This window comes from Chaetodon auriga, chromosome 19 (genome assembly GCF_051107435.1).
Source record: "Chaetodon auriga isolate fChaAug3 chromosome 19, fChaAug3.hap1, whole genome shotgun sequence".
In the NCBI taxonomy this organism is placed as follows: domain Eukaryota; kingdom Metazoa; phylum Chordata; class Actinopteri; order Chaetodontiformes; family Chaetodontidae; genus Chaetodon; species Chaetodon auriga.
Window position 1 is genome coordinate 21,492,644 of NC_135092.1, and position 22,406 is coordinate 21,515,049.

The 22,406-nt window shown below is 47.0% G+C and overlaps 3 protein-coding genes across 7 annotated transcripts; 2 read left to right on the forward strand and 1 right to left on the reverse strand.

Annotated features, from left to right (window-relative positions):
* Positions 1-302: 302 nt before the first annotated feature.
* ppwd1 (peptidylprolyl isomerase domain and WD repeat containing 1) lies at positions 303-3,963 on the forward strand. Its single transcript, XM_076757860.1, has 11 exons — positions 303-463; positions 588-690; positions 815-918; positions 1,094-1,214; positions 1,340-1,787; positions 1,870-2,060; positions 2,151-2,340; positions 2,427-2,608; positions 2,690-2,771; positions 2,859-3,041; positions 3,751-3,963. The coding sequence occupies exons 1-11, from the start codon at positions 331-333 to the stop codon at positions 3,892-3,894; spliced, it is 1,881 nt and encodes a 626-aa protein (XP_076613975.1). The 5' UTR covers positions 303-330; the 3' UTR covers positions 3,895-3,963.
* An 82-nt stretch (positions 3,964-4,045) lies between these two features.
* On the reverse strand, positions 4,046-9,519 carry trim23 (tripartite motif containing 23). Its single transcript, XM_076757862.1, has 11 exons — positions 9,175-9,519; positions 8,419-8,581; positions 8,054-8,175; positions 7,691-7,969; positions 7,423-7,605; positions 7,124-7,339; positions 6,895-7,029; positions 6,661-6,790; positions 6,449-6,559; positions 5,763-5,887; positions 4,046-5,646 (listed from the first exon to the last, which is right to left on the reverse strand). The coding sequence occupies exons 1-11, from the start codon at positions 9,271-9,273 to the stop codon at positions 5,467-5,469; spliced, it is 1,743 nt and encodes a 580-aa protein (XP_076613977.1). The 5' UTR covers positions 9,274-9,519; the 3' UTR covers positions 4,046-5,466.
* Positions 9,520-10,015: 496 nt separating this feature from the next.
* Positions 10,016-15,127, forward strand: mzt2b (mitotic spindle organizing protein 2B). 5 transcript variants are annotated; one of them, XM_076758918.1, is made up of 5 exons: positions 10,016-10,085; positions 10,311-10,498; positions 11,316-11,476; positions 12,952-13,089; positions 14,120-15,127. In XM_076758918.1, exons 2-5 carry the CDS (start codon positions 10,323-10,325, stop codon positions 14,263-14,265), a joined length of 621 nt encoding a protein of 206 aa, XP_076615033.1. In that variant the 5' UTR covers positions 10,016-10,085; positions 10,311-10,322; the 3' UTR covers positions 14,266-15,127. The 5 variants fall into 5 exon arrangements, with proteins under 5 accessions (XP_076615033.1, XP_076615034.1, XP_076615035.1 ...); XM_076758919.1 differs by having other exon boundaries at positions 12,955-13,089; positions 14,120-14,397; XM_076758920.1 differs by lacking the exon at positions 12,952-13,089 and having other exon boundaries at positions 14,120-15,126.
* Positions 15,128-22,406: the final 7,279 nt, after the last annotated feature.

Genomic DNA, 22,406 nt, shown 5'->3' on the forward strand with positions numbered 1-22,406 from the left:
ACTGATTGGAAACACCGATTAGATTCTTGTCACTGTGTGTTGACACTGATTTATGTTGGAACCGGAAGAAATAATATTTTAAGTGGTGGATGTTGTTGCTCCTGTATCTGTGTCATACCGAGGAAACAAGCCATTTTTATCGCTCACTGTGCAATCAGCCTAAAATACAATCTGTAGAGAAATTGACGTAGCAAAATAATAATTGGTTTTCAGAAAATATAACATGATATTAGGCAGCTGGAGTCAAAATGGGTGAGAAAGAATTCAGACGTCCAGGCGCTGAACGGAAGTGCCGTAATCCAGAATGGACCACGCGGAAGCTTCGTAGCAATGGCGGCAGCTGAAAACAGTGTGGAACTTAAGCGAAAAGCAGATGATAATCAGGATGGAGATGGGGATGGAGAAGAAGATGAATGGGTCGGACCCATGCCAAGCGAGGCTACAAAGGCCAAGAAAAGGAAAGGTTCGTTTCTGGCACTCAGATTATTCGACATATTTTGGTTGATCCACGACTCCTGCTAAACAATGCTAATCATGCTAACCAAACTCCCGCTAACTCTTGGATGGTTTTGTTTTGTTTTTGTCAGTACTCGAATTTGAGCGTGTCTACCTGGAAAACCTCCCTTCAGCTGCAATGTATGAACGGAGCTACATGCACAGAGACGTTATCACACACCTAGTTTGTTCCAAGTAAGTGGTTTTCCAGCAAACAACTGACTTTCTCAAAGTGTTTTCAAGTTACTGTGGCCTCGGGGGACTGCTTCCCTACTTCATGCTTTCCACTTACTACTTTACTCACTATTGTTTTTTTCAGGACAGACTTCATTATCACGGCCAGCCAAGATGGCCATGTCAAGTTTTGGAAGAAGAAGGAGGAGGAGGGAATAGAGTTTGTCAAACACTTTCGAAGTCATCTCGGTATGCGGTGAAGTTATCACTTAGTATTCATCATAGTGTTTTTATTTAGTTATTTATTTATTGATGAGGAGCGATAGGGAGTATGCGCTACCTTTCCTTTCATTTAAGTGTCTGCACATTGCATTGTTTACTCAGATATAAGACGGTGCAGTGAGTCCTGACGTTGTTCTTGCAGGTGTGATCGAAAGCATCGCTGTCAGTGCTGAAGGAGCTCTTTTCTGCTCTGTTGGTGACGATCAGGCCATGAAAGTGTTTGACGTTGTCAACTTTGACATGATCAACATGCTGAGACTGGGGTGAGGCTGAACTGCCAAATAATTATGCTTCATGTGAAATGTGCTCACATGGAGGACAGACAATGATTACAGGTGAGCTGAGACCTGTTTTCCAGTGTAAATGAGTTTTTCTCTCCTTTGTGCAGTTTTCAGCCCGGCCAGTGTGAGTGGATCTACAATCCCAGGGATGCCATTTCCACAGTGGCCTGCTCAGAAAAATCCACAGGGAAGATCTTTGTCTACGACGGAAGGGGAAGCAACCAGCCGCTCCACGTCTTCGACAAGATGCACTCCTCGCCGCTGTCCCAAATCCGCCTCAATCCGGCGTTTAGAGTCGTCGTCTCTGCTGACAAAGCGGGAATGCTGGAATACTGGACCGGCCTCCCAAATGAATTCAAGTTCCCCAAGCATGTGCACTGGGAGTACAAAACAGACACAGACTTGTATGAATTTGCGAAACACAAAACCTATCCCACCAGTCTCGTGTTTTCTCCTGATGGGAAGAAAATGGCCACGATCGCCTCTGACAGGAAAGTCAGAATCTTCCGCTTCCTCACGGGAAAACTGATGAGAGTGTTCGATGAATCGTTAACGGTAAGTTCTCACACATTGTTCCGCCTGCGTTTCCTCTAATGTGGTTAATTCACACGCTGCTCGCGGCTGCTTCCTGTGTCAGATGTTCACAGAGCTGCAGCAGATGAGGCAGCAGCTGCCCGACATGGAGTTCGGGAGGCGAATGGCTGTGGAGAGAGAACTGGAGAAGGTGGACGGCATCCGACTGACAAATATCATCTTTGACGAGACGGGCCACTTTGTGCTCTATGGGACTATGCTGGGCATCAAGGTCATCAACGTGGAGACCAACAGGTGTGTTCACATGGAGTTCACACCACCTTGACTCAAAGCACCTGTTTCAGGTCAAATATCAAGTCGGTTTTTCTGGATCTCGTTCCTCAGATGTGTGCGGATCCTCGGGAAGCTGGAGAACATCCGTGTGGTCCAGCTGAGTCTGTTCCAGGGGGTTGCAAAGGCCATGCATGTGGCGCCCACCGTAGAGATGAAGGCGTCTGACAACCCCGCCTTAGAGAACGTGGAGTCTGACCCCACCATCTTCTGCACGGCCTTCAAGAAGAACCGCTTCTACATGGTGGGAGAACGAGGAGGTTTAAATAAAATGATACAGCTCCAGTTTTGTTTCTCTGTCTAATCTTCATATTTTTTTCCTAACTTAAGTTCTCAAAGAGAGAACCAGAGGATACAAAGAGCGCGGATTCAGACAGAGACATCTTTAACGAAAAGCCTTCGAAGGAAGAGGTGATGGCCGCCACGCAGGCCGAGGGCCCCAAGAGAGTGTCGGACAGCGCCATCATCCACACCACCATGGGAGACATCCACATCAAGCTTTTCCCCGTAGAGTAGGTTCAACAGAACATCACTTTGTCCAGAAGTCTCCTTCACGCTTAGATCTAAACAGGTCTTTGCTCTGTTGTTCTTAGATGCCCCAAAACTGTGGAGAACTTCTGTGTCCACAGCAGAAATGGCTACTACAACGGCCACATTTTCCACAGAGTGATCAAGGTGCGTGTCTTACCTGGTTTGTCAGACGTGTTCAGGCAGGAATCAGTCATGTGACTCTGCGTCCACACCTGTCCTTCTTGTGTGCAGGGCTTCATGATTCAGACAGGAGACCCCACAGGCACCGGCATGGGAGGAGAGAGCATCTGGGGAGGAGAGTTCGAGGACGAGTTCCACGCCACGCTGAGACACGACCGCCCCTACACGCTCAGCATGGCCAACGGCGGCCCCGGCACCAACGGCTCGCAGTTTTTCGTCACTGTTGTCCCGACGGTGAGTTTACTCATTGCCCCTTTCAGACATGCAATGCATTAATGTGCGTTTTCAGACTCGTATGCACAGAGAGGTCGAACACTTCAAGGAATCGTTCATTTTGGTAAATATGAAGCTGGAGCCAGCAGCCTGTTAGCTTAGCTTAGCATAAAGACTGGACACGGGGGGAAACAGCTAGCCTGGCTCTGTCTGAAGGTTAAAACTAATCAGCCTGTTTAACATGTAAAAAAAATCAAATATAGAAACAATAATTCGTGGTTTTACTTAAAGGATCTAACATGTTGACCAGTGAGCTTCATGGGCGCCGTTATGATCACTCTTTCTTATTTTATTGTTTTCCTGCTTCCAGTCTATATGCTAAGCTAAGCTAGCGGTCTCCTGGCTCAAGTTTCATATGTAACAGACAGATGTGAAGCACGGTCTCAGTTTTCTCATCCAACTCTCGACAAAACGGCCAACAAGGGGCTGCTGGTCAGATTGTGTGTTTATGAGAAAATGACTCTACTGCTCACAACAGTCATGAATTAAAGCTTGAGAGTTTAATAATCCATCACTGGTGCAGCCTGTCAGTCAGTGCCTGACGTCCCGGACTGCATTATTTCCGTCCTTGTCTTTAACTGACAGATTACAGATTCTCCGCCTGAGGGGCTTCAGACGTGTTGTTTGTGATTTTAACGGTTCGTGCGCTGCTGCCTTTTTCTCCCCGCAGCCTTGGCTTGACAACAAGCACACTGTGTTTGGAAGGTGTACAAAAGGCATGGAGGCCGTCCAGAGGATCTCCAACGTCAAGGTCAACCCCAAGACCGACAAGCCGTACGAGGACATCAGCATCATCAACATCACCATAAAGTGATCGTCCGTCTTGTCCTGTACAGCCATGTTTTTTTTTACCAGAATGACTTATTAAAGAATGCTCCGAGGACGAGTGCAGCGAGTTATTTGTGCTGGAGACGTTTCAGTTTGTTCGTTTCCTCAAAGAAAAAAAAAACTACCAGCCAGACAAATCAGGTCAGTCAGTTTATTTTACAGCATCACATTATGAATAATTTACAAAAGCCATTATCAAGTCCACTGGTAACAAAGGTTCCGCCGCGCTTTGTGCTTCTACGTCTCAAAACAAATGGAAATGCTGTCACGAACTACGTGGAAAGGCTTCTCACACGTGCATTTTTTAATTGCATTTTTATACATAGATACATAAGTAAACATTACATAGCAATGAATAAAGATGAAATCGAAGTGGAACGATGGCGTCAGTGTTAGGCTGAATGCTTCACTACGTTCACATTACACTTTACTGAAGGCTGCTGATCACAGGTGCTCCTGCGCTGCGGACACACAAACAGGACTCGTGAGATGTTTAAATAGGAATATTTTCACAAGACATTTTGTTCTGCGGTGAGATTAATATTCTAGAAACAGCAGATAGTTAATTTGCTTCCAAATGAAAACTGGTACTGAGGCAGCAAACAAGTGCATTCCACAAATTCTGCGTGCAAGACACCAAAACCGGAGGCAGAGTCGGTGCGTGAAGCCTCGAGTCGGCGTGACGTCAGACGTTCCCGCTCATAAATAAGTTCAGTAAACAGTTTGTTCTGTAACAGAAAACACTGCGAACGAGCCGAAACCCAACAGGCGTCGAGACCAGCTGTGGCTTTAAATAGGTTCAAACAACACACTCAAAAAACCAAACATCACTTAAAGACGCCTCAGCTGCTATTGCTTACATCAGGTGTCGAGGCAACGTGAGAAAACAGCCGAAATCTGAACGTCTGAGGCTTCAGAAAGTCCTCTGAGTTAAACCAGAGGGAACATTTCCAACCCGTCTCACTTACCTACAAATGTACTGAATTTAACTCAGGTCCTCGTCATTATTTCAGGATTAGGAAAAAGTACGTAAATGATACTATCATTACAATACAGACTACTCTGCATTTAGTCACGGTTACTGTCACGTGGTTAAGATGGGTGACGGTGGTGAGATAGAAAATACAGAGTCCACTGTGGCAGGGCACGAGGAGCATTTGAACATGTTACTGGTCCTAAAGTCAACTATGAAGCCAGATAAACAGCTCGTCTCTGGAAGAAGGTCAGGAGAAAGGAAACTGAAGCCAGGTGTCAGGTGGTGGAAGCTGCCGTAGAACTGAAGCAGGATGGGAGTCTTAACTCAGGTTCTGTGGCTGGTGGGTGCGACCGGTGGGGCAGACTTCGAGCTTTTGTAGTTTCTGTGTTTGGGTGAAGCGAGAGAAAGAATTCACATCTTTGTTTTCTTTGCTCACAGTCGTGCACAGAGAAGGAAAGATGAGCAGGGCGGGCCGAAAGCTGCAGCCTCGTCTGCAAAGTTAGTGTTTGGAAGTGGTGGGAGGGCGGACGAGCGAGGCTCAGACGCCGGAGGAGGTTCAGCTGACGTGGAGGGCGGCGAGCTTTAGGCCACATCCAGGACGCCAGCGGCCACCAGCTGTCTGGAAAGCCAATCCAGGCCCTCGTGGAGACCCATCCCGCTGCGGGCGTCGCAGCCCTGGATGTGCCAGCTCCTCCCGCAGCACAGCTTGTGTAGACTCAGCAGCTCCGTCATCTCCTCCACAGACACGGCGCCGGGAACATCCTGCAAACACACAGAGCGGTGAGCAACGGCGAGGTTCCTGTCACCACAAACTCACCGTGAAATGACGCGTCTCTGTCCCACAGCGCTGAACACTGTGCGCGTTAGCGGTCCGCTACCTGTTTGTTGGCAAAGATGAGCAGCAGCGCGTCTCTGAGCTCCTTCTCCGTCAGCAGTTTGGCGAGCTCGCTGTGCGCCTCCATGAGCCGGTCCCTGTGGCAGCTGTCGATCACAAACACCACCGCTTCACCAGCACAAGAGGAAGAGCAGGAAGAGCAGCCACTGTTAGCTATCGTTCGCTCTCAAATATGACGCTGCTGCAAAATCCTCAAAAATTAAAGCGAGGCAGAGAAAAATAATTCCCAGATTTGAAGTGAAATCAGATCTAAAGGCTCTGCGTGCTAAATGTTTTTGATGTGCATCAAACAAACAGAAAACAGCTTCAGGCGATTTTCACTTACGTCATTTACACTGATGGATGATGGAGTTTGAAGGTGAAGCAAAGCTCTAAAAGCAGCATATAAATCATCCTCTGGTATGTTTAATATTATTTAATTGTATAATTAATGTGCTGCAGTAAGTATTTTTTGTGTGCTCTCATTCTGTGCAACATCAGTGAGCTTTGAAGGTAAAATGTTGCTAAAAATCAACAAGGGGAAACATGTTGAGCTCAGAAAAAGTCTCAGTAACTCCATCAAAATGAGTAAAAGTCTGCAGGATTTCTTGTCCTTGCACTATAAATGCTGCAGCACGCTGACATTCAGACAAAAGCACAGATTCAAAGTGTGCAGGACACAGAGGATACCTTGAGTGTTCAGGTAATAGTGTTTCCACAGAGGTCTGAGCTTATGCTTTCCGCCCACGTCCCAGATGGTGAATTTTAAGTTCTTATATTCCACCGTCTCCACGTTGAAACCTTGAAACAGAACGAAAACCAGCTTTATTTAGATCAAAGCTAAAGAGAAGCGTGTTGTGTGTCGTCACTGGAGGACTAAACTGACTCCACTGTAATCTTACCGATGGTCGGGATGGGCTGCATGAACTCATCCTGTTTCAGCTTGAAGAGGATGGTGGTCTTTCCAGCTCCGTCGAGCCCAAGCGTCACCACCCGGATCTCCATCTTTGGACCAATGTGGACCCGGTTGTCCTGAAAGAGTGACATGTTTAAATCAAACCTGAGCTCTCTGACATCACGCCGGGACTCAGTGCGGATCAGTGCGGATGTGCAGGATCAGCTGAGTGGGTGTGTACCTTTGTGAAGGTGACGGGGATGCCGGCGTCCAGCTGAATGTGGTCTGCCAGCTCTGTGAACTGATGCTGCTGCTTCTGAAGCGTCTCCAGCAAACAGTTGATCTCCTGCTTTGCCAGCACGACTCTGCAGTCATCCTACAACAGGACAGAGGCGACATGCATCAGGCCCGTCGCCGCAGCGTGCGAGAGGCTTCGTCCGGATCTGGACCGGCCTTAGCGCGTCTCCTACCTGTTGGAGTGTTTTCTCACAGTGCAGGCAGGCGGTGGAGACCTGGGACAGCAGGATGGTCATGTCCTCCTGCTGCTGCCTCAGCCAGATCAGCCTCTCCCTGACGTGGGCGTCCACCACGCTCAGCGCCATCTCCTCCTGCCGACACAGAGTCTCGTGGAGGTCTGCGAAGTAAGCTCGGACGCAGGAACGAGCGCTCTCTGCCGTGCCGGGGACCTGACGAAGACACAGGATTAACGTTAGTGCTGGAAGGAAAGCTCAACGATGTGAGTTTTAGCCGAGGACGAGTCCCGTCTTACGTGTTCAGTGTGTGCCATGCCAACCCCGTCCTCGACGATCTGCTCTCCACCTTCGATCTGCTGCACGATGCCCACCAGCTTCCTCGAGTACTCGGACACTTCGTCCGTGAAGGTGCGGATGCAGTGGGCCATGTCCAGGATGGACGCACGGATCTGATTCGCTTCGGTCTCCAGAACAGCATGCTGGGAGGAAAGTTGACCACGTGAGCACGTGTCTTTGGATGAAGAGATCGAACGTGAAATGGTTACTGTAGCTTATCTTGACTACCTTATGTCCCTGGTGCTTGCCGTACTCCTTGCACACACAGCACATGAGGGGCCCGGACTGACAGGCCTCCTCCAGGCAGACGAACTCGATGGCGTGGACCTGATGCTGCGGGCACAGGGTCTTCTCGTGAGGCTTGTCCGCCAGCGGCACCCGGCGGTGTTTGGCCAGCGTGCGGGTGGAGTGGGTGAGCTGGGAGCACTCGGCACACAGGTGGGTGGCACACACGGTGCAGTACATGGAGGCCGTGTGGCTCTCGTCCTCGTCGCACCGAATGATGCACTAGACCAAGAGAAGAACGGTGAACGGAAGGTGCAGCAGGTGCGAGGGACACTTTGCAGAACAGTAACAGCACAGGTGTCTTACTTCTCCCATGCCTTTCAGGGCGTCCTCCGCCATCCCCGACTGGTTGGTGGCTCCATTCTGGAGTCGCTCCAACAGTTCGAGCAGAGCAAAGTTCTTCTTCAGACCCCAAACTCCAGAGTCCCCTAAACAAGAAGGTGAAGACAAAAAAAAAAAAGAATGAAAGAGTCAGCTGGATCCACCGAGGGAAATTCTTGTGTCACAGCAGCAGAACACACAAAGTAAACAGAATAGCAGAACAAATGGCCAATTCAAAGGAAAGAGGCCTAAAGCTGCAGATAACTCAGACAGGAGATGGACATAATAAAAACACAGTCACATGATAACGATGAGCATCATCGTGTCCACGCAGTCCTCCTCTTACTCACCCAGCTCAGTGACCTGTCTGTCGAAGGGGCAGCGGACCGCTCGGCCATGGAGGGGCAGCCGGGTGAGACAGTCATGGCACACCGTGTGTCCACAGAGCAAGAGACGGGGGACCTTGTCTCCTTGGAGGGAGAAGACGTCCTCACACACGCCACACTCGAGCACCTGTGATGAATACACACCTGGGATGAATACACAACCACAGAAGGATCCTGTGTGCCTGCTGCAGGGAGGGAGCTGCTGTCACCTTGACGCGCAGGATTTCAGATGGTGACCCCCCCATGATGCCTGCCAGGGCTCTTTAAATACCTACGCTGGTGTTTGCTGAACACAGCGTTAACAGAGGCCGGTTTGAACTTGCACGCCACAGTCTTTTAACAGCGATCACGGTGCTGAGCCGCGCTGCCACACAGAGGAGCTGCAGTCAAGCTAAAGCGCAGCTAACGATGGCAAACCTTCAGCGCTGTTAGCATGTTACAGACACAAACATCAGCCTGGTGCTTTCATGTCAAACTAGTTTACTTGATTGTGATATAAGCAGGCAATATTATTATTTCTGTTCAGCTTTCAAACGCGGCTTATCTCGAATCTGGATGACTGTTTGGGGTCCAGTGCCACCGACGCCAACGCAGCAGCGTTCACCCAAAAATCAGAAGCCACGAAAGCTAGCCTGCTGCCGATGCTTCGTGCAAGCTAACCGAACAACTTGATCACTGTGAGCATAATGTGGCCGCGGATTTTAGTAATAAAGGCACAACCTTAACGGTGTTTCCAGTCGCTCCCCTCCCGTGTCGGATACACGGCTCCATCGTCGCTACGGCACTCTGCTTGTTTATTCCTGCTGCTGCAGCGGCCATTCTTGGACGACAGCGCAGAGGAGAGAGCAGGTGCGAGAGCACAATCCCGCAAGTACTTCCGGTTTCGCTCTCTTCGCCTTTTTAGCATACAATGTCATTCTGTCGGCCTTTGTGTTTTGTTTTTTTTTCCGTCAGGGTTCAATGACCTTAAATTGTAGTTTCTCCTCACGATACCGGTTGTGTAACAAACATTTTTGCTTCTCACTTGTAGCAAGAAACATTGTGATGTCGCCTACTTCCTGCTTTGAAGCGCATGCGCAGTACCACAAAGTATTTCTTGTATTTGTTTTAAGCGTAGGCATAATATGGTTTTAAGGTCCCATAATGAACTTTTCTAACTTTTCTGAAAGAGGTCAATTTCAACCAAAACAAAAACAACGGTGAACAGCAACAATTCAAAAAGTGCAAGACAGTATAAGAGTGCACAGAGTACTGGAATAAAGAGTGAATGGGTACTGAAATGCTACCCAACAGTTTAAGCAAGTATAGACGAAACAATAATCAATTTGCTGACTGACCAAAAAAAAAATCAGTGGGGAATGTTTTTGATAATTAGTTCACATTTCGTGGTTCCGGCTTCATGATTGTGAGGATTTGCTGCTTTTCTTTCCAATGATCTTTTTTTAATGTGGTTTATTTTGAATAATTTTGAGGTTTTAACTGATGCGTGGACAAAAAAAAAAAATCCATGTTGACTACAAGTCCCAGAGGGCGGCGCGGTTTTGTCTCATGGTGATGACGTAAATTTGACGCGCGTCGAACTGTTGTGGTTTACGGTAGTCTAAACGCCGCCTAGCTCAGCTAGCTGAACGGTAAGTGTATTTTATCGAACAAAATAGTCCTTTTGTGTATTTAATCTGCTTTCTGTTGGTTATATTTGTAGTTATATTTGGAGAGGAGCTCGAAACACGTTACTCCATGTTTTCACTCCGGGCGGGTAACGTTAGCTAGCTAACTGCTGGACCGCCGTCCTGATGGACATTTGCTAGCCGAGTTCATTTCAAATGTACCTTCTTTACCCTCCTTCATCCACTCAGGTATCCACCCCGATGTCTCAACAAGCACAGCAGACGGTGCCCTCCGCCCCAGACTCCCCCGCGCTGGTGGTGACCAGTAACGTGCAGAAATATGCCATCAAGAAGAAGAAAGTCCTCAGTGCTGAAGAGACGGAGCTGTTTGAACTGACCCAGGCTGCGGGCATCACTGTGGACCAGGAGGTCTTCAAGTAGGTGTCCCACAACCAGTGTGGTGCATGTACTCAAACACTGCACTGAAGTACACTTAGTGGTACTAATACTTTGTGTTTTCTGTGTTGTGCTGCTCTGAACTTCTACTCCTGTCTCCCTCAGAGTGAGATATTGTACTTTTACTGCGTTATATTTATTTAACACAGATAATCAGATCAATCACCAACGAAATTGATTCATCGTTTAAGTTATCCAGCAAAGTGTCAAATATTTGCTGTTTCCAGCTTCATAAATGTGAGGATTTGCTTCCTTTCTTTGTCATTTATGACAGTAAACGAGGGATCTTTGGGGTTTCGACTCTTGGTTTGACAAAAGCAGCAATTTGAAGTCTTATTTTTTTGCCATTTTAAAGAGCTTGTGAAAACAATGAGTAGATTAACCCATAATAGACATAATCATTACTTCCAATCCTATTAATATTAAATATACATATATATGACAGACTTGGAAAACACAATAAATCATTAAAGATGAGAATCGGTGGTTTTCAGCCTCTTTGGTTTGTGACCATGAGGTGTCAGCAGATCCACCAATGAGATCTTTTCCCACTAAACTTCTCAGGTTTATCTCAAAATGATCAAATATTTCCAAAAGCTGTGAGAAAGATCCAAATGCTTTTCTACTTTTACTAAAGTAGGACTTTGAATTCAGTGCTTTTACTTGTAGTTGAGTACTTTTTGAAGTAAAATATCTCAGTACTTCTTCCACGCTTGCAGAAACGTGACTGCAGTGCGTATGGCGTGACAAACAGGAGGAAACCCTGATTTCACTTTCTTCCTCTTCCTCGTCCTCCAGGATCATAGTGGACCTGTTAAAGATGAACGTGGCTCCTCAAGCAGTCTTCCAGACTCTGAAGGCGATGTGTGCAGGCCAGAGGGTCGCTGAGAGCGGCGGCGTGGAGTCTTCAACCGCCTCCCACACGACTAGCATCACCACGGCACCCACAGAGGCCAGAGGTCAGTGTCTGCAGGCTGAACAATGGTCAGCAAATGGCTGCAAGATCACAGGAGCAAAGCAGGGGCGTCGTAGCGCATGTGCTCATAGAAATGGTGTAAGTTTCTCTGTCATAACAAGTGCAAGAAACCTAACTTGGCTGGGAGGGAGATGGCAGTCAGGCCTGCTCTGTACAGTCCACAACAGCAGTGTAACCGGCAGGTGATGGAGCAGGTGTTACTCAGAACATTAATGTCTCAGTAAGCTTTGATAGCGTGACTGTGAGCCGTTCTGCACAAAACCAGGACTCTGAATCAGAAGCAGCTAAGTGGAATTCAGCCGTCGCTCAGTTTCTTATTTACAGCTGGGATTTTTCCTGCTGTGACAAAGTGAAAAAGGCTTATCAGGAAAAATAAGTGAAAGCTCCTCTGAGGACTGAATGAAGAGCTATGAGCTGTGTTTTGTTTGTCGTAACCCTGCAAACATCCAAACTAAAGAGGTGGCTAGAAGCACCGCTAATCATCACTTAATTATTTTAAAGGTCAGGAGGTTTAAGTGTCATTATTAGACTTTTTCACCTGCGTGCAGTCATCGTTCAGCACAGGTGTCACTAATGACAGCGCTGACGGCTCAGCTCTGTGACTCTTCACTGGTTGTTTGAAATCACTCTCTTATTAGACTCTCTTACACTGAAATGCATTGAATTTAGCCCGTTTTAGCCTGTTGGACACTCAAATAAAATGGCATAAAGCACAAAGATGAAGTGAAAACTCCTGAATATTCTGCCCTGTGGAGCGAAACCGCCTCAGCGAAACTGGCAAAACCGGATGAAATGCCGTAATTTTTAATGTCACTAATTACACCTGTGATTTTCCTCAGCTCAGTCAGTGCTAAGCTGTGAAAAGCAGCAGGAATAACACACACACACACACACACACACACACACACACACACACAGAGGCAGAAATGAAATGTTGAAGGTTTGTGTCTTAACACTTCTATCTGAAACACTGCTGGATTTTTGTGTGCGTGTGTTTGTGTTTGTGTGTATGTGCGCACGCGTGTGTGTGTGTGTGTGCGTGTCCCTTTCGGCAGAGTGGAAGTGTAAAGAGCTCAAGGTCTGCAGAGCACAGACTCCCAGCCTTTCATAACAAAGTGTAGAAAGGGCCACAACTCAGAGAATTTTTTCCGTCTTTCTTCCCTTTCAGCTCGCCTCGTCATTCTTCCTGCGCTCTTTGATTCTCACGTCCCCTTTCAAGCATGTGAAATATTCACATTCCTTAAGTACTGTACAGAGCAGAGCTTCTTGTCCTGCACGCTGCACAGCGTAATCCTCACTGACTAAATTCCCTCTTCACTCCACACCATGCTGAGGTCTTTTAAATGAAGGATGTGTGCTGGATGTTAGAAAGAATAGAGGCTCAGCTTCACTGTGTGCATGTCTTGGTCCTTTCTAATTTCTTCTCTATCCTGCTTGAATTCTATTTTTTCTGCGAAGAAGAGGACTCTTTGGTCTCTGGAAAGAGCCCTAAGCCTCCTGCAGCAGCCCCCTCGGCCTCTGGCCCCAGAGCCACGAGGGTCAACACTAAGATTGTGGTCTACGGCCCCCAAGACGCTAGCTCTCCTCACACTCAAGGTCCCCTCTGCTGCACTGTGTCTACACCTCCATCTGTCTGCCTGCTCGCCTCAGACTTCATGCCATGCTTTCCTCATTTCATGATTATGCAGAGTGGAAACTGTGTGTGTGTTCGTGCATGTATGCTTTGGGTGATGTTTGAACTTAGTTATAAGGAGCAAGAGGCTTCATTCATGGAGAGAAAAAATCCATTTTCATCTTCTTTGATCCTAGATCAGTCTGTTGTTTTGCTTCCTCGTCACTAAATGTGCCGAGCGGACAGAACGTAGAGCAGAAATCTGTTCTGGTGTGATGGAGGAGCTGAACTCAAACAGCCTGATCTTCAGTGCAGCAGAGAGCTGCACGCTTACAGATTAATGATCATGAGTCATGTTTTTACTCTGCTGCAGTGTGAAACGTAACCGGCAGGTAAACTAACTGGTCACTGACTGAGTGAAGCTTTGACAAATGAAACAGAGAAAAGAGTCTTTTTATTCATAAAAGCGGACCATGAAACGCTGACAGACTGTGGTGCAAACAGCAGTTACTGGATGACATGAAAGGCAGCGAGCAGAGAGTCAGAGCCAGAAATCTGAAATCAGTGTCCGTCTAAGTTTGCTAACATTAGCACCAGAAGCAGGTGAGGCTGCAGAAGCAAAACCCAGAGAGTGTTAAGAAAAACAGGTTTTACCACGTATGAACTTTAATTTCTAAGAGGAAGAGTTTCTTAATTCTTCCTTCAGATGTAACTGAGTCTTAATATCCTGTGGAGGCGCACTGAATGATCACAGTTCACAGGAGATAAAAGACGTTTCTAGTCTCCTCTTCCTTCTTAGTGTGGCTGCAGTGTCGGTGTGCAGTGATGTAAGCTGTGATTAAATTGAAGCCGTGTGTGTGAAACTCAGCCCTTCGTCTGTACCTTTTCCTCGTCATCATCACTTTCCATTTTTAAGCTTTTTCGTGTCGTTTGGAACATGTGAACAAGCATCTGAATGACCTGACGCCCGTCTGCTGCTTGAACTGGGCGTGTTTTCTGGCTTTGTGTCAGCAGTGCGCAGTAAAGCTGCAGCAGGCCACAGCGAGAAGAGCAGGGAGGCCTCCAGCCAGCGCGTGCAGCGGCAGCCCAGCGCCACCAGGGGGCAGAAGACCAAGAGCTCCGGCAGCAGCAGCTCCTCCTCACAGATCAACTCCACGTAGACTCAGGTCAATGTGACAGCACCTGTAAATATGTAGTTTTCTTTACATTTAATTTATCTGGATGTCTTAAAGGGCCGGTCAGCCAAATGAAACAAAGAAACAGGTTTTCTGACGACTGGTGCTTTACACGGTTGAACCAGGATGAAAACAAGTCTGCTGTCAAACAACTTTTTAAGGGTTTGCTGTTTAGATTTTGACATTTCGGTGCCGTTAATGGTGCTGAATTCGCTGTCAGCGCTTCCTGTTCGCAGTGAACCCGTCGACACACAGACGACTGTCACTGGGTCACTTAGACACTGAGGAGGACTTCAAAAAGTGATGTTTCTCAGGAAAGTTCTGGAGTTATAAAGAGGCTTTCTATGAATTTTAGGCGCATGTGCGGACGTTGATCTGAGAAAGACATTGCAGATAATGAAATCCTCAGAAAGCTTCATGTGTACTGTGCCTGTGTGTTTACATGTGACTGAGTTATTGCTTCTTGTGTGAGTTTTGCTGCAGTCTGAGGCTCTTAAAGTACCTTAGGCCTCGCGCTGTCTTTGTCTCTGCGTCTCCGTTCAACTCGCTCACAGTCTGAAAACCTGCTCTGGATAATGGACAGACCTCCCTGTGAACGGTTTATTTGGTTCAACGTACTGAAGTTTAAAAGAAAAGCGTTCACAGTGAGTCTGTGATGAGAGACGGAAATCTCCAAACCTCACAGAATGAAGTGAAAGCTACCTGAAAGACGAGGCAGACGCCGCTGATATCAAGTAAGACAGTGTGTTTTTGTTGGTTTTCTACTGAAAAATGAAAATGTCTGTACTCAATGTGCCACTTTTTATACAACGACTCATCTTCAATAAATCCAGTGATGACACATCCACCATGTCTGACCCTTTGTGTTTCTCTTGACCTGATTCCTGGACTCCCCTTCTCCCATAAACATGCTTTGAATAATAACTTGTTGTCTGAGATGTTTGTGCACTGCAGGCTTCACGTTCCCACGTCACATGTTGGCTTCCTGAAGAGCTTTAACGTCACAAAATCCTGATCTGAGATGTCTGAACTTCTCCTGTCAAACTCTGCACATTCTGCTCAGTGACGGTCAAACATGGTCAAACATGGCTGAGGTCTGCTCCGGTGTGTAATGTTTCCTCTGCCCTGCTTTTCTTTTTTAAAATGTTTGACTTTCACTCTTCTTCAACACCAAACACAGTCACCTGTGAAGGCGCCACACCGGCAAAAGGCACAGAGAGATCGACTCCTTTCTCTCTGTGCCGGTTGGCAACAATCCCCTGCACAGATCTCAGCGTGGTGGTGGTCTGTCTTCCGTCTTTGTCTGCCGCTGAAGGAGAACAGCTGTCCTGCCTTTCTCTTGTTGAATGCTTGATAATACAGCCAGAGCCTTGAGGAACGCAGGTTACTGTGTGATGGAGATGAAACACACGTTTGTTAGCGTCGCTTTCATGAACGCTCAGTGCTGCTGATCTCACTCTCACTGCTATGGTCTAATTGATTCTTCCCTTTTGTGTCCCGTGTTTGCGGGAGGAGAAGGGGTCGATATCTGCTTAGAAGTCGAGGTATTTGATGCTCCTGCTGTCATCACACGGGGGCAGTAGAAGCACGCGCGTCGTGTCGTCACCGGTCGAGCCCACATCCTCCTTTTTTTCCAGCCTTTTCTGACACGCTGCTCGCCATCATGAATGAAGTGAAATGAATGCATTTTGAGTGTGTTTGAAACAAAGCGTGCTCTCATTCACAAACAGGCTGGTGGTGCAGCGGAGAGGTGGTGCAGACGGGGTGTGTGGATGTCTATGAGGCGGGCTGCAGGGCTTTTATGTGGCCGTTTGTCCTGTTTATGTGCTGCCGCCTCTCCTCTGCTCTCCTCTGTGCTCTGCATTGATGGCAGCGCGCCTGTAATTGATGGCACCTTATTGCTGTGGTGTAGCAGGTTTAATGGGGCTTGACAGAGCAAGGGAAAGCAGCATGCAACCATGGAGGGAGCTTAACCCTTTCGCACACAAACCCACCCTCCGCCCGTGTCCCTCCCCGTCCTCCTCTGCCGCCACCCTCGCCTGTTTTTCTGGTCTTTGCGCCCCCGCCAACCCCCCAACACAAATGAGAATACAACAGGCCCGAGGTGATTAGCTTGTTTACGGTTCCTACTGTTATCAGTGGTCATGGTAATGGCAGTTTGGTTCATGATCAAGAAGCTCAGACACCCCTCTGACTCCACTTCCCAAAATAAACACTCGCCAGCTGTTGGTGCTCTCCGCTGTTCTGCTTGGAGGAAACTGGAGGTGAGCTGCTGGGAATTTATTCCCTCAATCTTGCTGCCGGGCTGCAGTTCCCCAGGCGACCTATAGGGGCCAGTGTGGATCCGAGCTCCCGACGCGCCCCGGGTTTCCATAGGCATCCACTCCAGCGTTCTGGATGTGTTTATTTTGTTATGAGGGAATTTCATAGCCGGTGCAGACTCCTCCATTAAACCCAGCGCGGTATCCTTCACTCAGGCGCGGCGCGCACGTGCACGCATGAGAATTTGCGCGCGCACCAACGCACTATATGCACCATTAATCAATAGAGACGATGAAATGATGCTATTGTGCGCGAGGCAAGGCGAGCGGCGCGTTGAATAATGAGCCAGTCAAAGCTGTTGGCAAATCATTAATGCAAGGTGTTGGTCTAAACCTGGTTCTCACACTCTCTCTGTGCAAGCTGCTCCCAGGTGACAAAAAACTGGGGAGAGACACTATTTTAGGAGCTGATATCACACCTCTTTCTGTTTTTTTTCCCTCCCCATCACTTATATTCCCTCCTGAATCTCTTTCTCTGTGAGAGCACTCGGGTGAGGTGTGGAGGAATATCATCCTTTCTCCCCCCTCCTGTGAACTCTTGGTCCACATTTCTCTCTAAATTTATAGGCCACTTTCCCTCACTTGTTGTCTCTCTACATTCACTCCCTCCTCTAACCCCTTCACTCTCCATCATCACGCCGCCCTCCTCCCCTCTCCACTCCCCGCCGTCACCCTCCTCGCCAGGCCGGCTGCAGATTGGCTATTTCCTGCACGCGCCCAGTAGAGCCCTTATCAGAGGTAGAGTGCTGATTGTTGGTCTGTCTCTCAGGCTGACTGACAGTTGGGGCTGCGCTGCTGAAATGCCTGATTTGGTCAATGTTTGTCTGTGGGGCCTTATCTCCACACCTTATATTAACTGCCTTGACAGTATGTGCAGGCAGTCTCTCTCCATCTTGTTGCACCGCCCCCCCCTCACCACCACCACCCTCCATCCTCTGTCTCTATCTCCACTCTCTCTCTCTACACTCTGCTACACACTATAGTCTTTCAGCCACCAGCTAAACACTTTCCTGCTGATCCTCCTCTTCCATCATTCTTCCTCTTGTAGCTGGATCAGCATCTTGAACGCCATAGATGCCACTTTATTTCTCATTTGTTATTTCTTTCAAAAGCGGTAATGGAGCTAACATTCTTAAAGGGTCAGTTCATCCAAATTACAAAAAGACAGCCCCCCCCCACACACACACACCCACGTACTGTTAGTGGAATCAAGCCATGTGGAAATTTTTGGTTTTTATCTTGCGAGGTTTTGAAATGCTCGTCTCTGAGATTTCTGCTGCCAGTTCGATACAATGGAGGTGAACTGAATTGCATTTTTGTTCATCAAAGCGAATGACATTTGAAAAATTCCCCAGCAACGATTGTTTCCAGAAATAGAGTCTCGGTTATTCTGGATAATCTACAGACTCGGCTGGAAACAGTTAAACTGGGAGAAGTTAAAGCTGAAGACACGTTCTTTATTAAAACAGTTTAATTTTCACGATGTGCACCTTTAATGTTGCGAGCGGAGTCAAAATCCCCACAAAGAAAGTGTTTTAATCACTTGAATTTCTCATATTTTATCCATTCAGTGAGGTTCAGATGATATTTTCTGCAGCTTTTGTTTAAATTGAGCAGGTATAAACTCAAAACAACTCATTTTAATAAAGTAACAAAAAGCTTTGTCTGCTGTTTCTCCTGTAATTAGTGTAATGAGTCGATTACATACTTCTCCGAGGAAACATAGCAGGACTTTACATACCTGTAAATGAAGCGGGAGGTGCTGAGGAGGGGTTGACTGTGGAGCTGCTGACAGCTCTGAAGGGGTCCTAAGTGGATCTGGAGTTGAGATTGTGTTTTCACACATGAAGCGTTCCTGTTTTGTTTCCAAACATACGATAACTAAACGCTGCCTCAGTGGAAAAGCACTTACGAAAGGATCTCTAAAGAAATACGACAGAGGACGAGACCTCGGTGTCCTCAGCCTCACTCAGTGATACGAAATGATCTGATTGGCTGAAACCACAGCAGAAAAGGTTGTTTTTTTTGGGTCAAAATGGCCTCCAAACAGTCACTACCTGTGCTGACGGTCAGTATGTTCAGGCACACACTCAGCTAGCTGCTTATTAGCATGCCTATTAGCAGCATATTGACTCTTTATTATCATTTTAAAGCACTTATTAATGCCTTATTCTGGGGTGTTAAGATCATAGTTCATGGACAACAACTTTATCAGTAAGCAGCAATGAGGAGCTCAATGAGGGAAAACTCTTATTAAAGGTGTAATAGTTGTAGAATATGCTCATACAGAATAAGGCATGCTAATAAGCAGCTAGTTAATGCTAAATATGTGAACCTTACTATAAAATATTACTTACATTTGATCAATAACAAATCCCACGAAAAGACCACAACAGGTTTATCTGTCCATGATGGATCTTCTTCCTGTGAGCCGTCGAGCTCCACGTCGTCCAAAAACTATTGAAAACACATCAGTGTGACTCAGTCCCACACGCACGCACACACACACGCACACACACCATCCCGCTCCAACAAACACTCAGCAGAGCATCAAATGTGGATTCATCCGCCGCTGAAAATAGTTCCCAACAAATGTCCTCCTGTTCTTAGTCAGGTTTGCTAAAAGCTACAGCGTCCAGCTGCTTTAGGAAAATGTTTGACCTGTTTCACAAATGAAATGATGTTTTTATGACCTCTTTTTTCTAATAAATTACACGAGGGGTGATTGGAGTTGGGGCTGAGGGCCACAGACGGGAGGCCTCGATGGGATTTGTTCAGTCACACGCTGAAGTCGCAGCATTTTGAATCCGTCCTCTGCTTTGGTCTCTGTGGCTCTACAGGTCGTCACCGCAGTGTTTTAAATAATCTGACGAGGAATCCAGCAAACAGCTTGACTGTCACACTGAGTGTAATCACCACGGTAAACACACAAACACTAACTGCACCGAGCAGAGTTAATCCACACATCCAGCAGAACCAGGAACCGAAAGCTCTTCCTGCTTTTTGTGAAGTAGCACTTATCGACAGACTGAGGAGGTAAACACGGCCTCACGAGCGTTATTTATTTATTCACTTTATTAGCACGAGGCTGTTCATTCCGTCTGTTAATGGCAGCTGTGGGAACGAATAGAGTTCACACTCACTTGGACCCCTATTGTGTGGCAGGCTGTCAGGTTACACGCACACACAGAAAAGGCGAGACGCCCTGCACAGCTGCTTTCGACTTGTGTCTTCCATTAATTGTTTTCTGAAATCGTAGCCGTGCTCCAGTCGTACTGTAGAGAGGTGCTTCCAGGACGCGCCTCCAGTCGGCTCGCGCTCCCCCGGCGGCGTGAGGCGTGTCACGGCTCTTCAGCCGGCCGACCCCACGTCAGCTGTCAGATTTTGTTTCGTTAAGGTCTGTTCAGCGTGCCCTGATTGGATGCTCGGTGGAGCCTTTTTGTGGTTTTGCAGCACAAACTGGTCCAGTAGACAGATCTGTGATGAGTTTTGTGACCATAAACCTGGAGGAATTTTAGTGACATTCAACACCTAAACTATTGGTTAATTGATTGGTGGAACTGTCAGTCAGCTGTCAAAACATGATGGTTTATTTCTCAGGCAAACGAGGCTAAAATCAGCTGATTCCAGCTTCTCTTTATGAGACTCTGCTGCTTTTCTCTCTTTTATTGTTGCTGTGACCTGAACATATTTGGGTTTTTGGGCTGTTGGTTGAACAGAACAGTGCTGGAAGGCCGGTCAGCACAGTTACTCTGTGCTGTACTTCTGTGCAGTTTTGAAGTACTTTTCTAGATTTTTTTCATATTATGCTGCTTTAGACCTGAACTTCACTGCGTTTCAGAGGGAAATATTGCACTTTTTCCTCCACTGCACTGATTGACGGATGTAATCAGCAGCTGCTTTAAAACCTTGGCAGTAAAACACTACTTCCACATTAAAGGACTGGTAATCATAATCCATTAACATGAAGGTACAGCACATACAGGAGGCCCTTTTCCTGCATTGACCAGCATTAAAACATACGTACTTTTGCTTATTTGAAGCAGATTTTCACAGCGTGCTACTGAAACATTTACTTAAGTAAAGGCTCTGATACTCTCTGCAGCCTGGACTCCCAGTGGTTTGTTTTTCACTATTTTCTGACATTTCATATCCTAAACAATGAATAAAATCATTGAAAATGTCATTGTCACATGGCCTGTAGGCGCAGCCACTGAGGACGCCTCCAGGAGATCATGTGTTTCATGTTCTTATATTTAAATATTTTAGAAATGAGAGACTTTCTAAACTGTCCCCATCGTTGGGGGGTGCACTCACGACCTCAGTATTTCTAAAATGGTGGCTGTGTGTGCCGCGTACTTGACGAAGTCCATTTGAAGGAAGTAACGCTCGCTGTGCTGTGGATTAAGAGCTGCTAATTGTTGACTGAAGCACAAACAGGAGAAGAGAGGACTTTAATCATTTCCCAATTAAGACGCTTCCAAAGGTGTTTTGTGTGCATGTGTCTGTTACTCTGCTCCAAATTCCTTTTAATTACGGCACAGACAGAGGTTACAAGTCCAGCTTTGTCTTACTTCTATTTCATGAATTTCCCTCTTCTGTCTGTTTAATCTGTGAAGATTTTAATTGCATTTAATTATGCATATTTAATTAATACACTTCAGTTTGTAGTTTAGGAACTTGTGAACCTGTTTTAATCGTTCTGTTTGTTTTTTTGTTCTATATTTGTTGGCTTGTGGGATGCAAATCAATAGTTTCAGAAGAACAGAAAGTAATTAAGAGCCATGTGTAAGTTTTTGAATATTAGCTCTCCTTGTGTTCACTTTAACTGTTTGCTGGCTGAGATTTCAGCTTGGTGTGTGTCCATGTGACGGTGTGTGCTCGTGCAGGTGTTTATGCATGCGTGCGCCTCTCCAGGTGTGTGCAGGCCTGCAGATAAAGCGGGTGTGCAGGTCAGCGTCCCCCTGAGGAATCCTTTGTGTGTCAGCGGTGTTATGTCATGTCACTGCCCCGACTCGCGGAGTGTTTTGCATGTGTAAAGGCAGATCATGTACAGTTTCCTGCCTCACGTGTGTGTGTGTGTATGTGTGTGTGTCTGCATCGAGGGCTGCACCGTATAGTGTCCTGTGCATGTGTTGGCCTTGCACCCTAACAGACTGCGGTGCTGCTTGCCCATTGTGTTGGCTCCTCGCACACTGGTTCGCTGGAATAATGCCAACATCTACCCCCATTGTACCCACTCTGAAAAGAAAGACAGAGCTCTCCCTCAGACACACACACACACACATTCACCTGTCTGTCAAACCACATGGCAAAAGCCGTACAATCACCCCGTAACATGATGAATATTTACATACACTGCTGATCCTGTTGAGGTTAATGCCGTTTTCATTCAGCTCCGTTTGTGCCTCACTGCTCTGAGTGTGTCCATGCCGTTGCACCTGAATTTAGAAGTTTGCAATTAATTCGAGGCCTGACAGTTTATTAATGAAGGCAGGGGCGTCCTGGCGTCTCAGCAGCTGCAGGATGAGCAGTGTTACTGCAGCGTTATGGTTGTGAATCGGGCCCGGGACCTTGGATGCGAGTCATCCCCTGCTCTCTGCTGGATCTTCATTAGAACCTCAGTTTTCTCTCGTTTGAAGATGTTTGAGTTTGAGATTTCTGCTCCAGTGTGATGGAGGTGGAAGGAATTAAACTGGTCCCTGTGAGAAAATGGTTATTAGTGGATGATCTCAACCAGTTTCTGGAAAAATCGTGTTGATTTTTACGTTCCTGCGTTTAGTTTGTCAAAGCTGTGAGCGTCAT